Below are 14,167 nucleotides of genomic sequence, written 5' to 3'. Positions count from 1 at the left end.
TCAAGGATGGACCCGAGACAGAAACACAGTGAAAGGGAAGAGCAGTAGAAAAGCCTGGCATGAGGACGCTCTACTCAAGTGATCCTCGGGCTTGGACCCTCCCCTTGGTCGTAGGCCTTGCCCCACTCCCTCCCTGGGAGGTAGGATGCTGGTGGAGAAAGAATGTAACAAACTTCCGCCCTTTCCTGAGGCATTTAAAGCTGTGTAAATCTCACAGGTCTCCATACAACGAATAATGGAGTTCAGGATGTATAAACAGGAAAGGGTGGGGTAAACCAATCTTTCTCTTACCAGATAATCTCATCTATTAAATTCCCTTGGTTACACAAACCATTTAAGAAAAGCATGGGAGAAGCTAGCTAAGATTTAAAATCTGGAGCAAGGGGACTCCCATCCCATTTGCCCTAAGTGGCCTAAAGACAAGCTAAGGCTGCGCCGTGGCTAAGGACTGACGCCTTTGTGAGAGTGCAAAATCGGGTGCAGTCGAGGCTGCAGTTCCTCTAATACGGGGTATCTACAATGCTTGTCCAATGGACAGCTCTCAACTTGACAACTTCAAGCATTTATTTATTTTTCTATTAAAAATTTTTTTCAAGCATTTATTTCTGTAATGAACAAATCTGACTCTTCTCCATTCCTGTTGCCTCAGATTAGACTATCTTTGACTTCAACTAAAGCAAAATCTTTTTTATACTAATAATTGTATTTATTTGGGGGATAAGACATTCACATGGCTGAAAATTCAAAAGATACATAGGGTATAAAGTGAAGACACCTCTGTGTCCAGCCTCCCAGACCACATCGACCCAGGCAGTTTTCTTGTTACAGGTCCAAGATACTTTCTGTATTTATACACATGCAAATACATATATATCTCCACCCCCCCTTTTTTTTAACCTTTTGGCCATGCTGCGCATGTAGGATCTAGTTCCCCAGCCAGGGAGTCTTTCCCCTTTTTAATTCAAACAGCAACTACACACACTGTCCTGCACCTTACTTCTTTTGAGTGTACCTTGGAGACTATTCCATTTCTCTATATAAAAACCTTCCTTATTCTTTGTTATGATTGCTTAGTATGTAATTATATGAATGTAGTATGATTAGCCCTTGTTATTATTAATGGATATCCAGGTGGTTTCCAGTCTTCTGCTATTATAAACAATGCTGCTATAAATAACTCTATCTAAGCTACTTCAAATGTGCAACTATATGGCTAGCATAAGTTCCTAGAAGCAGAACTGCTGGACCAAAGTTTAGGTGCATTTGTGATTTTGATTGATAGGCAATCTTTTTTTAATTGATCTGGTTCCCTGCCTCTAATCTCTACCAGCTACCTTTCTAAAGCACAGAGCTGACCCTGTTGAACCTCTGCTTAATTTTGATGATTGAGTGGTATGCTCAATATGTAAAAAAACATGAATTCATCATGATCTTTATACAGAGAAAGGCAAAAATTCAACAACTTCTCATTGTATGCCACTGGAAGTAACCAGTGATCAATCCTGAAAACTGGCAATTAAAAGGAAAGAATTAAACATTTATCTTGCCTTCCAGTATGAATTGTAATTCAGAATAGTAACTGATGAGAGGGAGTTCTTTATAGAAGATTATCAGCTAGTACGTATGGAATGATGTAATTAGGAAAAAAAAATTTACCATGTTGCATCCTCTAATGAAATAATTCAGGCAACAATAAAAGTGGATGAAACCACTAAATGAAAGTTTGTTGGGAAACTTTAAAACACCTGGACCCATTCATCACTGAAAATGGACCAACCAACCTGATGGCAAGGCAGTATGAAACATACTCAACCTGGTTCCTGGCACAAGTCTATCTCATGAGAAAAGAAGGGGGGTTGGAGAGACTGCTTTTGATTACAAAAAATTTAAGACAAAATAACGACATGTAATATATGGATTTGTTTGGATCCTGATTCAACAGTAAAAAGCTGCTTTTGAGACAATCAAGGAAATTTGATTATGGACTGGACAGTAAGGAAGAGTTTAATAAGTGTAATGACGTGGTAAGCTTCCATATTTTTTAGAGACATACTGACGTTTGGAGGAGTAAAACGATATAATGACTGGGATTTGCTCTAATACAACTTCAGCAAGGAAAAAAAGGGAAACAAAAAGCATATGTGGCAAATCTTGGTAATTACTACATTTGGTGATGGGGATTCTTTGTATAGTTCACTGTACTTCTATGCTGCTTGAAATTTTTCAATAAAACATACACACACACACAAAATGGATATGACTCTAACATTTTTTTTAGGCTAACCACAATGGTTAGACTCTCACAACCTGGACCCAATCCAACCTACGTTAGCAGCTGTATCACTAATTGTCCACCTAAGCCGCGGTTCTAGCTTTACCACACTACTTGGCACTTTGGAATTGGCCAGTCACTTTAAAGCCTATTCTGTAGTCTGTTTAAGTTATTTCCTCTGTTGATCTGCGTTCTCATTCTTTTCCAACTGGGAAACTTCTTATCCTTCAAGACTAGGTCAGATGTTACCTGTGAAGTCTTCTCCAACCTCACTAGATCTCCTGGCAACATCCTGGGTTGCTTCCAATGAACTCTGTTCATACTACTAGTAGAATGTATCTCATACTGTAGATATCATCTGTCTTCCTCCATCATGATGAGTACTCCTTAATGGCAGATAGCATAAAAATTACGGGCACAGTCTCTAGATCCAGAATGCCTGAGATCACATGCCGGTTTAGTTAGTGTTACCTTGGGCAAGTAACTTAACCTCTCTGTGCCCCAGTTTTCTCATCTATAAAATCACATTTCATAGAGTGGTATTAATCTTCCTAAATGGATAAGAAAGGGACTACAACAGTTTATGACACACAGTAAACACTCAATACTAAAGATACAAAATATTAATATATTAATGTGTAACTATTTAATATAAATATCAATATATTGGTTTAACTTAAATATTAATGTAATAATAACACTAAAATACTAAGGATAGGACTCTTATTTGTCCTTATTATACTTTTCCTCATATCTAGCTCAGTGTCTGGCACATAGATGCTCAATAAATGGTTGATGACTTGGATAGTTTTTGGTCTCCATACTGACCTTCACTTTGGCCCCAAAGCACTGGCATGGAGGTTGGTAGCAGGTGCTAAGAGGGGCTGGAGAGTCTGGACTCCTAACCTAAGCGGTGACGATGCTAAAAGAGATACAAGGCAGCAGAGTTGCTAAGTGTAGGGAGTATGTCATTTATTGATCCTGCGTTCCCCCACTCACTGGTCACTACTCTTGACTCGCAGCACAACAGGTACAGAACTGCAAGGGATCATGCCCAGCTCCGTGATCACCAGATCCACCAGTTCTGGGGGGGTCACATCATAGACCAGATTCAACAACCGTAGGGACGAGTGGTTCTGCCAGTCAGCCAGGGCCACACGTTCTCCTCGCTCACACAGCAGATCGTCAGGGTCATCTGCAATGGGAGGTGTACCCTTTTACGTACTTTTAAAAAATAAGCTGTGGGCTTCCCTTGTGGCACAGTGGTTAAGAATCCACCTGCCAATGCAGGGGACACGGGTTCGAGCACTGGTCCAGGAAGATCCCACATGCTGCGGAGCAACTAAGCCCGTGCGCCACAACTACTGCGCCTGCGCTCTAGAGCCCATGAGCCACAACTACTGGAGTCCGCACACCTAGAGCCCGTGTCCGCAACGAGAAGCCCGCGCACCGCAATGAAGAGCAACCCCCACTCGCCGCAACTAGAGAAAACACGCGCACAGCAACGAAGACCCAACGCAGCCAAAAATAAATAAATAAAATAAATTTATAAAAAAATAAAAATAAAAAATAAGTTGTACTTCAACCTCCCCTCTCCCTCCCAAATCTTCTCAGGTCCCTGGAACCTTCTCTCCTGCCCTCCTGGGCCTCCTTACCTAGCTCATTAGAGACAAAGGCATCAGTCTGCACACGCTCACAAAACTTGTATGTTTCACAGCAGACCAGCACTGGCACATTATGGGCCCGTGCCACCAGGGCCAGCTGCGCTGTCCCTACCCGTGACATCACAGACCCGTTGGCCAGGAGTGCATGAGCTCCCAACAGCACCTTAGAAACCTATTTTGGAGAGTAGAGAGGAGGAAAAAAAATGTCATGTGTGACCAGTGCAGAATAAGTTTCCCAACTCTTACCCAGGACAGCAATATTAAGGCAATGGGTAACAAATCTTAATAAAGGCTCTTGGAAAACACCTGACCATTGACTCACCACACCACCCACAGGAAAACTAAACTCTTTTGCCCTGTTCCCTCTCAGCGGCTACTAGTTTAATATAAGGTTCTCGCAATAGCTAGACATGCTGTATAACATGCTGTATAACATGCTGTAGATGCTTCTACTAAATATAAACACAGCTGTATAATTCTAGTATTTCTAGACAATTGCAATGTTGGGAAGGCCAGACTATGTCTATACTACTATACCCTTTTACTCGAACTTTGGAGTCCTTTTCCTCTGCCCTCACCTCTGGGAGCACATAGGAAGCTGCAGGAATCAGCAGGTAGGAGGCAGGGACCCCAGCACGGACCAGAAAACGTAGCATGTGCTTTCCCTCCAGCCGTGGCCGGCTGTCCACCACTACCACCCGAAACCGCCGGCCCTTAGCCCAAGCCTCCTGAAGAATTCGTGATACCAGAGATGAGCTGGAGTGAATGGAGAAGAAGATTCAGTTATAAATGTCACTGACTGATGGTCAGCTCATTCCTGAAGGGCAAAGGGGCAGTTCCTTCTTCAAATCACTTCACTCCCCAATTTTCTCTGTCATAGCGTCTGGCCCATACCATCCATATACCAGGATCACATCTCCATTACTGATCTTCTCACAAGCATAGCGTGAGATTGCCTCAGCTGCAAGCACAATCTTCTCTCGCACGTATCGATCGATGGCTTTTCGAAGTTCTGACTTGGCCTAAATGGAGCAAGATACTTATGGAACAAGAAATGAACACAACTTTCCCTTTGATTATCATGCTGGATGCTTGAATATGCATATAATGACAGGCCTAAAGGGGGCCAAGGTCAGACAGACCAACCACCTCCTTAACCGTTGACCAGGCAGACCAGAGAGTTGCCCCTCTGGGAGTCCCGAACATGTTTCCAGCTCTATCCCCCAGGTGCATGCCTTGCTCATTCCTCATACTCATCACCTCCTCTTCCCGCTTGGAGCTGCTCACACCCGTGATCTCCTTGTTAAGGAACTTGATGGCGTTGTACATGCTCGCGGACAGGGGACGGCACTGAGTCAGGAAGCTACAACAACAACACCTTGCATCTGTGCAACTCTTCACAGCTCACAAAGCTTTCACATTTAAAAACATTTTTTTAAAAAGAAAACAGAAAAATGAAAATAGAGATAGAAGAGCAAGAAAAAGGGTCCAAGAAAAGGACTGAGCAAGGTGGGGTGGGAGTGGATGTGCAGTGGTCATCCTTACCTGAAGTAGGGCTTTAGTTTATTCACTAGGTCCCTTGACAGTTCTTCATTGGGAGGTGTGGTGTAGTCCTGAATCACCTGTAGGGTACACAAGTTGATCAGCAAAATGCGCCCTAACAAAAGTCTCTGAAAGGGGGATAGGGTAAGCTTCTCTGAGAATAGTCTTCTGAGGGTAGAGTCATTCCTTCTTCCCCCCAGAGATTACTCTGGGTGAGAAAAGCTGGGGTAGTGTTGGGGAAGGTGAGGCTGGATCATAAGAGGTAACAAGATGGGACATACCTGCTGCAAGGCATGAAGCAGGGCAACGCACCGGGCATTGGAGCCACTGACCAGGCCCTGGGAGTACTGCAGGCCGAGTCGCACCATGGCTGGGTGGATCACAGAGGATGGGATGCTGATGGGATGGCGGTGTCACACACTTTGCAAGGGAACTTGAGCACCTACCGCCCACCTGCCCCTGATGAAAAGAAACCTCCTTCACTCGCACAGACACCCCCATTTCCTCTAGAGTTCTGCCTTGTGTTCACGCTTCTTTCCACAGATCCAACCTCAAGTTTCCAGTCACTTTCAAATCAGAATTACTAAAACTCCTCATGCTTAAAAATTATGACAATTTCATAAGCTCCTACCTCATAAACTGGGTCAGAGAGTTTTGTCTGCTGTACTGGGGTAGGTGGGAGAAGAGACTGACTTTGGATCCATAATCCTTTCGTGTAGGAACCTTGACAAAACAGGGGAACAGGACCAAGAGCCTAGAGTTTAAAACTGTGCGATAATTCTGGGAAGGAAGAAGATGGTGAGCCAAATACCCATCCTTTTCCAGGGTCTCACTTCGCCCCGAGCACCTTTCCTCCCTCTATTCCATCTCCCTAGGCTCTTTCTGGCCACACACCAAACCCACTTCCTACCTGCTGCCGTTCTGGTTTTTTAACAAGCCTCCTCAGAAGCGTGGAGTCATCAACCTGACTATGCTCGGGTAGACGCTTCACTCCTAGAAGATAACAATCGTGTTTTCAAGACACTGTAGGTGATAATGAGAAATCTGCTTTCAGGGCATAAGGGACATCGAGAAAGATTTGAGAGAGAGACGGAAAAAAACAGGAGAAAAGAGTAGAAAAAGAAACGGGTAGGATGAGGTTAAGGAGAGAATTGTGAACTCTGGGAACCAAGGTGAAAATTGGGAGCTGTTTTACTGTGGAGAAGCCTGAGCTAACATAGGCATTTGAATCAACAGAGGTCTTGAAGTGAAGATACCTGAGGGCATTTCTCCAGCTGTGCTGGGGCAGGCCTGAGGAGGTGGCCCTCCTTGGTCCCCTTTTCTTGCCTGCTTCAGGGCCCGCTCAGCCTCCTGCTTGGCCCGCCTTTCAGCTCGAAGTTCAGCCTTACTCCGACCTGCTGGAACTTTCTCCTTGGCACTGCCCAACTGACTGTCCAGTCCAGGCAGGTCTTTGGTCGGGCCTGCTAAAGGTAGAAGGAAGAGGTGCCCAAGCCCCAGGTAGGTAATAGCTATGCCCCAACCAAAGCTTCTTTTCCTGTTTATCTAAACTTTTTCCCTTTTCACTTGTTCAAACCAACTTTGTCCTGTCTCCCCCTCTTCTCTCCCACCACATCCCTTTACCAGCTCCACACCCCGGCCCTTTAAAAAAGCCCCCGCACCTTGACAATGGGCTGCAGATACAGCAGAGCCAGTTTCTGGTTCTGCCCCCTTTTCCTCCTTCCGTTTCTTCTTCTGCTGTTTCTTTTCCTTCCGAAGCTGCAGCTTTTCTTCTTGGGTCATATCCCTCCCCCCTGCCTAAGACACAGACATAGAACACTGCTCTTCCCCAACAATTCCAAAAATGAATAAACACTACTGGATACTTACTAGTCTCCCACAGGATCCCTAGTCCTTCCTAAGTCTCAGCAGCTACCTGTTACGAGCTTAGAGCCCACAGGAATCTCCTGCAAGTCACAGTCACATTAGCATTAGGGCTGAAAAAGCTCTGTAAAATCTCTTGGCTTTACCAAGAAATAAAGTGAAACGGGGATGAAGATTGGGGCGGAATGAAGTTGACACGGCCTCCTGCGTACCGCCTGACAGGCGGCTAGGGAGGGCACCCGCACTTACCCCAGGCCGAGGAACAAGCTCCGCCTTCATCCCAGATCCCGAGTCTGCATCAAAAAACAGGGCACAAAGTGAACCAGAGAGGCTCCGGGAGGGTTTGCGGGGACACGTACTCGGCGCTGCTAGCTGCTGGGTCTGCATGACCACGGGTCCGCCACCAGGCGGGAGGTGAGCAGGGGATCGGCGTGGGGTACGCAGTGCGCGGCAGGATCAAAGGGAAGGGGGGCGGGGGAAGGAGGGAGCACGCACACCTCCCGGAGGAACAAGCCCTTAGGCGGCAAGGAGTGCGCCCGAGGCAGTGCGGAACAGAGTCCGGCGTGGTGCGGCAACCGAACGACGGGGCCCAGAGCTACTCAGGGCCCATCAGGAGCCATCCGGGGCCCGTCCGCTCGCGTACCTGTTTGTGCGCCCGGCCCTTCACTCACCCTCGCGAACAGCCACGGCCACGGCAGCCATCATCCTCCGTCCTAGGCTCCGCCCGCCTGGGTCACAGGGACTACAGCGCCCCCTGGGCCGACAGCCTCGGCGCGCAGCCCCAACCGGACTACAAGCCCCGAAGCGCTCTGGGGCTCTGCCCCTGGCTACGGGTCGCGATAAGGGCCTTCTCAGCTTCGGGCTCCCAATCCCGGCTGTCGGCTCTTGTCCTTTAGACTACAGTTCCCAGGATGCCGGGGGCGCTGCGCCCCAGAGCGGACGTTCCCAGCCCTTCCCATCTCTGATCGCAAGTCCCCCGCAAAATGGCGAGCGAGGCTGCGGGGACGCGCTGAGGAGCGGAGGCGAGCGTGCAAAGCCGCTGTGGCCCTCACAGTCCGGACCCGGCCGGGCCCTGCCGCAGGGAACATGCACTTTTCCATTCCTGAAACCGAGTCCCGCAGCGGGGACAGCGGCGGCTCCGCCTACGTGGTGAGGAGCGGCCGGAGCCCGGCCGGGCAGGGGCGGGGATAACGGGCCGGAGCCCTCTCCGAGCGGCCTCCGAAGTCTGGCCGCCACTTTTCGGGCCTGGTCACAGGCCGCCGAGTCCCGACGGCCTCGCTGGGAGCTTATATTACGTCTCAGATTCATCCAAAGGTCGCCCCAGCTCCTGTAGGTCCTTTGTTCGGCCGCATCGCCTCCCCCGGCTGGGCCGCGGCTACTCTGGTGGACGTCCCTGGCCTCCTGGGGAGGAAGACTGCAGCCTGAGCGCCCGGGTTTACCCCGACTGGTCCTTCTGCTTTGGGACCTGGCTCTGGGGGAAATCGACTGGCCACCTTTGGAAGATCTCGGCGCGTTGCTCAGGCGGAGCTGTGGCAGGCAACTTCCGGCCAGGGTTCTCAAGCCCCGCCAAAATGGCGAGCGAGGCGAGCGACCCTAAACAAGACCGCGACCCTAAACTGCTTGCCTGCTTTTGTGTCCTCAGGCCTATAACATTCACGTGAATGGAGTCCTGCACTGTCGGGTGCGCTACAGCCAACTCCTGGGGCTGCACGAGCAGGTGGGACTAGCACCCCTGCCTTGAGGCAGCTTCAAGCCCTTTTCTACACCTGGGCATCAGTGTCTCCATTTCCGTCCTCGTCGCTTTCCCGTAGGCTGTAGTTCCCCTTTAATCACTGCCACAGGGAAGGATTTGGTGCTTTATCTTATCGTCTGACATTTCCGGGGAACTCCCAGGAAGCTTAATGTCTGCCACTAACTGCTCCTCCCTATACTCACATACTCCCTCCTTTCTCCTCTGTCCCCATCTTACACAGCCTGTACACTGCCTGTGCCTGTGCATGGAGAAAACGACAACCCTACCCCCTACGCTGCCAAAGCACTTTCCTTCTCTCATCTGAGCTGCAACTTGAAATTCTTTTCCTTGCTCATATTGATACAAACCATTCACCAGTTTCTGTGTTCCTTGACTCACCTGAGCGGGTGTAGCTGTTCCAGTTATCCTTATGTGTCTGTGATGTAATGTTTCTCTGTTATCCTCACCAGATTCTGAACTCTGTATTTAACTCGGTACAGAGTCCTGGTTTTACTGATAACTAGTTTTGCAACCCTGAGCAAGTTACCTGATTTCTTTGGGCCTCAGCTTGTACAACTGAAAAATGGAGTCATTGATCTGCAAAGTCCCTTTAAGTCCTAAAATACTTCGTGAATATATTTAGCTGTTACTTAACTGTGCACATAAACTTTCCTTACAAAGCCCTTTGCTTCCTGTGAGGGTTCAATGAACACAGCTTTGCTAGATAATCAAGGGTCTCCCTAGGCCCTGGCCCTATACAAACCCTTCCCACACTGTGGAGGGACTGACTTGTACACTGTAAGATTGGAAAGAACATATATCTAGGACAGAGGAACGGCTCCCTTGGGATGCTGCCCCTGCCAAAGGAATGATTTCCTGGATGACCAGGGTAGATAGGGGAGCAGGGACTAAGGGAAGGGGAGCCCAAGAGAACATTATGAATATGGATTGCCTCTTCTCATTTGCTATGTTTATGTGAAGAGTTGTATCTCTTTCTCCAAATAGCTTCGGAAGGAATATGGGGCCAATGTGCTTCCTGCATTTCCCCCAAAGAAGCTTTTCTCTCTGACACCCGCTGAGGTAGAACAGAGGAGAGAGCAGTTAGAGAAGTACATGCAAGCTGGTGAGTGGTTGGAGGGAACTTTAGGCTGACTCTGTTGAGGACTATGGAGAGAGACTTAAAACAGCTGATTTTATAGAAGGTCCTGAAGGAATCTGTAGATCTGGGAAGCCTATTGTTTTATCTGTTATTTAATTAGCAAAAGTAAATAGCATGCAAGGATGTTCTAATATCTAGGTACCAGCAAAGCAATTTGGGCACTGACATCTATGAGAAATACTAATATAGCACTAATTAGTCTTAAAGCAGTTTCGATCGGCGGGGAGAACTTAATTTGTATCTGATGTGCTTTAGATGAACATTATTTTTCCCTAGTTCTATAGACTGGACTCAACTAGATGGTAGCCAAGGGTGGGGCAGGTGAAGAATTTATGCAAACAGTGAGGTGAGGCCAGGTGGGAGATGTGACAAGCCATCATCAGCCCAGGAAAGGGGACCTGGGGGGCCTGCCAAAAAGAGAACTGGGGGGATCCAAGAGGGAATCATAAGTTATTAGAACATCATTCTCTTGTCCCCACAGTTCGGCAAGACCCATTGCTTGGGAGCAGTGAGACCTTCAATAGTTTCCTGCGTCGGGCGCAACAGGTAAGGTTTTGGATGGGACCAAGATTTAAGGGAAGCACCTTCCTGCAGGGCCACATCATTTTAATGAGGTGGGTACAGAGGAGCCATCCTGGCACCTTTCTGTATGGAATGGGGCTTCTGCTCTACCAGTGAAATCAAGGAAACCCAGTCTATAATTAAACAGCTGAGAATAAAGTCACCAGAGGGACCTACAATACAACATAGTTGGGAAGGGTGAGAGCTGGACGCTGGGCATGTTGTTAACAAGGCGCCTCCCATTCCCGTGTATGCTCACAACCAGGAGACACAGCAGGTCCCAACAGAAGAGGTCTCCTTGGAAGTGCTGCTTAGCAACGGGCAGAAAGTTCTGGTCAATGTGCTAACTTCAGATCAGACTGAGGATGTCCTGGAGGTGAGGCGCTTGTTCTGCACTGCCCCTCCTCCCCCTGCACCCCAGGTTCCCAGGCTTGGGGTGACTGGAACCATCCAGCATGATGAGCTGTATTTCATTCCCTATCCCTAGGCTGTGGCTGCAAAGCTGGATCTTCCAGATGACTTGATCGGATACTTTAGTCTCTTTCTAGTTCGAGAAAAAGAGGATGGAGCCTTTTCGTGTGAGTTTGTCTGGACTTTACAGCTTCCCTCTGTTTCCACTAGTGAATTTGCCTGTCTCCCCCAAGAATGTGGCATTTCCCCAGGGCTTCTCTCTTGATTTCCCTCCCCTGAGTTTCATGACATTTTCTTTTTCTTTTCTTTCTTTTTTTTTTTTTTATAAACCCACAGTTGTACGGAAGTTGCAAGAGTTTGAGCTGCCTTATGTGTCTGTTGCCAGTCTTCGGAGTCAAGAGTATAAGATTGTGCTAAGGAAGAGGTCAGGGCTGGGCTTGGAGGAGGGAGAGGGTGCTGGGCTGGATTATGGGGCCACGTATTGAGACAGAATAATCTGGATAAGGGGGTAGTGCTGGGTGTTTCTACCAGGCCTCCCAAGCTTCCTCCAGCTGTATCGCCATTAGCCCCATAGTTCCAGATTGCTCCGGTTTTGCCCCTTTTCCATTCTGCCTCTTGCCTTCCCCCAGCTTAGCCCCATTACCCCTTTCCACCCCTTGGCCTCACAGTTATTGGGACTCTGCCTATGATGACGATGTCATGGAGAACCGGGTTGGCCTGAACCTGCTTTATGCTCAGGTGAGCTTGGAGCTGCCTCAGAACCCTTCCCCTGAAAATGGCTCTGGTGTCCCTCTGCCAAGAAAACTCCTTTCGTATCTTTACTGCCAGTTCATGGGGAAGTTTCTAGAATACTCTCAGGGCATATGGCACAACCTCTACTCTCCCTGCTTTGTAAGCTGATATGGTCAAGGACTCAACTGCGAAGAGCTTGCTCAAATGTGGGGCTAGGGGTCAGGCTGGACAGAGGTAACTGGACACTCTGGATCTCTGACTGGGAGCCCCGAACCCCCCACCCCTTGTCTCCGCTGTAGACAGTATCAGACATTGAGCGTGGGTGGATCCTAGTCACCAAGGAGCAGCACCGGCAGCTCAAATCACTGCAAGAGAAGGTCTCCAAGAAGGAGGTGAGCCCTGCCTCCCTGTCTCCCTCCAAGGGGTTGCTTCCTCTGGGCTGTCCCACTTCCCCTCCTGACCCGTCCCGCGTGCTGACTGGGTTTCAGTTCCTGCGTCTGGCCCAGACACTGCGGCACTATGGCTACTTGCGCTTCGATGCCTGTGTGGCTGACTTCCCGGAGAAGGACTGTCCGGTGGTGGTGAGCGCAGGCAACAGTGAGCTCAGCCTCCAGCTCCGCCTGCCTGGCCAGCAACTCCGTGAAGGCTCCTTCCGGGTCACCCGCATGCGGTGCTGGCGGGTCACCTCCTCTGTGAGTTGGGGTAGGAGGGGGAGACCTTGGGGATGGAGGCCCGGCAAGCCTTGAGCTTCAGGAATGGGCTGGAGTGGGTCAGGGAGAGGCACATCGGTCAGAATGAGCTCAGCCTAATTCTTACCCTTCCTCTCCCAGGTGCCACTGCCCAGTGGAGGCACAAGCAGCCCAGGTCGGGGCCGGGGTGAGGTGCGCCTGGAACTGGCTTTTGAATACCTCATGAGCAAGGACCGGCTACAGTGGGTCACCATCACCAGCCCCCAGGTGTGAGCCCACCCTCAGGCCTCCTCTGGAGCCCATTGCACCGTCTCTCTTAGATACCCAAGTCTAGGGCTTCCAGGACTCCATGTGAGTGGGCGCCCTTGTCTTAGGGGTGCTGGGCTCAGGATGACCACTCTAGTCAGGCTGAGCTCTCTCCTTGCCCTCAGGCTATCATGATGAGCATCTGCTTGCAGTCCATGGTAGATGAACTGATGGTGAAGAAATCCGGCGGCAGCATCAGGAAGGTAAGCAGCAAGCACGGACCAAGCAGCTGAGCGGTTGTGCTCTCCCTGCCTTTTGTCCTAGGTGTGACGCCTCTCCTGAGAGGGAGGGGAAGGGATTGGGATTCCAGAGGGAGTGGCCAGCCCTTATCAGCCCCTCATGTCTCCATCCCCAGGTGCTACGCCGGCGGGTGGGGAGCACCCTGAGACGCTCAGCCAGCCAGCAAGCAGTGAAGTCCCCACCGCTGCTCGTAAGTCCTCCTCCCTGGTCAGTCCCCCAGCCCCCAGGCCTTGTGTCACCTCCCCAGTGAGGTCTCTGACACCTCTGCCTCCTCCTCCCTAGGAGTCACCTGATGCCAGCCGGGAGTCCATGGTCAAACTCTCAGTGAGTTTCCCACGAGGGTTGGTGAGGTTGGTGTTTGTAGGGGACCTTAGGGAGGCTTGAGCCCTCTGACCCCGACCCTGCCTTTATTACAGAGCAAGCTGAGTGCCGTGAGCTTGCGGGGGATTGGCACTCCCAGTACAGATGCCAGTGCCAGTGATGTCCACGGCAATTTCGCCTTTGAGGGCATTGGAGACGAGGATCTGTGATCTCCAGAGCTTGGATGTCAGCCCTCTACCCTGGAGGAGTGTTCAGAAACTTGCCCTGTGCCTGTATCCCCCAAACTGGGGTATTTTTCTTCGTATCGTCCCCTTTTCTCCTCGGCCAGGGGCCTCCTAACCTGCCTTCCCTTCCCCTCCCCAGGGCTGGCTATACAAAGGATCGCTCAGAGCTGGCCTTCAATGCCAAATTAGCATTTAGTATTTTGCACAAAGTCCACGGGACCATGGCTACCTGCCTGGGGAGGAACCACAACTCCCCCCAGGCTGCTTCTGGCTTCTCGGGGCCATGAGCCACGGGGATGGGCAGAGGTCTGTGTATGGTCTGGCCCAGCTCCCCGTCATTAAACTCAGCCTGATTGCTGCCTACCTCTGGTTCCCTCTCACTGCCCCTGCTCCCCCCGTCACAGCATGGACTGCTGTGCTAAGGGTGAGGCCGAGCCGTGCTTGCCACTGCTGA

The 14,167-nt window shown here is 49.8% G+C and overlaps 2 protein-coding genes across 10 annotated transcripts; one reads left to right on the top strand and one right to left on the bottom strand.

Annotated features, from left to right (window-relative positions):
- Positions 1-3,227: 3,227 nt before the first annotated feature.
- On the bottom strand, positions 3,228-8,138 carry EIF2B4 (eukaryotic translation initiation factor 2B subunit delta). Of its 9 annotated transcripts, none has more exons than XM_082427952.1 (13): positions 8,010-8,131; positions 7,588-7,631; positions 7,137-7,272; positions 6,735-6,941; positions 6,389-6,471; positions 6,110-6,201; positions 5,760-5,874; positions 5,482-5,558; positions 5,197-5,299; positions 4,831-4,958; positions 4,515-4,692; positions 3,928-4,108; positions 3,228-3,467 (listed from the first exon to the last, which is right to left on the bottom strand). In XM_082427952.1, exons 1-13 carry the CDS (start codon positions 8,041-8,043, stop codon positions 3,268-3,270), a joined length of 1,578 nt encoding a protein of 525 aa, XP_082284078.1. In that variant the 5' UTR covers positions 8,044-8,131; the 3' UTR covers positions 3,228-3,267. The 9 variants fall into 9 exon arrangements, with proteins under 9 accessions (XP_082284078.1, XP_082284075.1, XP_082284076.1 ...); XM_082427949.1 differs by having other exon boundaries at positions 6,735-6,938; XM_082427950.1 differs by lacking the exon at positions 8,010-8,131 and adding an exon at positions 7,982-8,000.
- Positions 8,139-8,256: 118 nt separating this feature from the next.
- SNX17 (sorting nexin 17) lies at positions 8,257-14,076 on the top strand. Its single transcript, XM_082427972.1, has 15 exons — positions 8,257-8,487; positions 8,981-9,055; positions 10,076-10,193; positions 10,711-10,775; positions 11,056-11,166; positions 11,278-11,368; positions 11,538-11,625; positions 11,870-11,939; positions 12,233-12,325; positions 12,422-12,625; positions 12,764-12,889; positions 13,054-13,131; positions 13,284-13,358; positions 13,451-13,492; positions 13,585-14,076. The coding sequence occupies exons 1-15, from the start codon at positions 8,425-8,427 to the stop codon at positions 13,696-13,698; spliced, it is 1,413 nt and encodes a 470-aa protein (XP_082284098.1). The 5' UTR covers positions 8,257-8,424; the 3' UTR covers positions 13,699-14,076.
- The last annotated feature ends 91 nt before the right edge of the window (positions 14,077-14,167 follow it).

The sequence above is a fragment of the Balaenoptera physalus genome, assembly GCF_965194825.1.
Source record: "Balaenoptera physalus genome assembly, chromosome: 15".
In the NCBI taxonomy this organism is placed as follows: domain Eukaryota; kingdom Metazoa; phylum Chordata; class Mammalia; order Artiodactyla; family Balaenopteridae; genus Balaenoptera; species Balaenoptera physalus.
The sequence above is the reverse complement of the archived record's forward strand: the minus strand, read 5'-3'. Positions and strand labels throughout refer to the sequence as shown.

What these genes read in the sequence shown, in the direction of transcription:
- EIF2B4 (XM_082427947.1), bottom strand. Translation starts at nt 7,725, where the DNA reads ATGCAGACCCAGCAGCTAGCAGCGCCGAGTACGTGTCCCCGCAAACCC. An exon ending in AGCTTGTTCCTCGGCCTGGG is followed by an intron (nt 7,273 to 7,587) that starts GTAAGTGCGGGT and finishes TCTGTGTCTTAG; the next exon opens with GCAGGGGGGAGGGATATGAC. An exon ending in ATCTGCAGCCCATTGTCAAG is followed by an intron (nt 6,942 to 7,136) that starts GTGCGGGGGCTT and finishes TTCTACCTTTAG; the next exon opens with CAGGCCCGACCAAAGACCTG.
- SNX17 (XM_082427972.1), top strand. Translation starts at nt 8,425, where the DNA reads ATGCACTTTTCCATTCCTGAAACCGAGTCCCGCAGCGGGGACAGCGGC. An exon ending in TCACCATCACCAGCCCCCAG is followed by an intron (nt 12,890 to 13,053) that starts GTGTGAGCCCAC and finishes CCTTGCCCTCAG; the next exon opens with GCTATCATGATGAGCATCTG. An exon ending in TGAAGTCCCCACCGCTGCTC is followed by an intron (nt 13,359 to 13,450) that starts GTAAGTCCTCCT and finishes CCTCCTCCCTAG; the next exon opens with GAGTCACCTGATGCCAGCCG.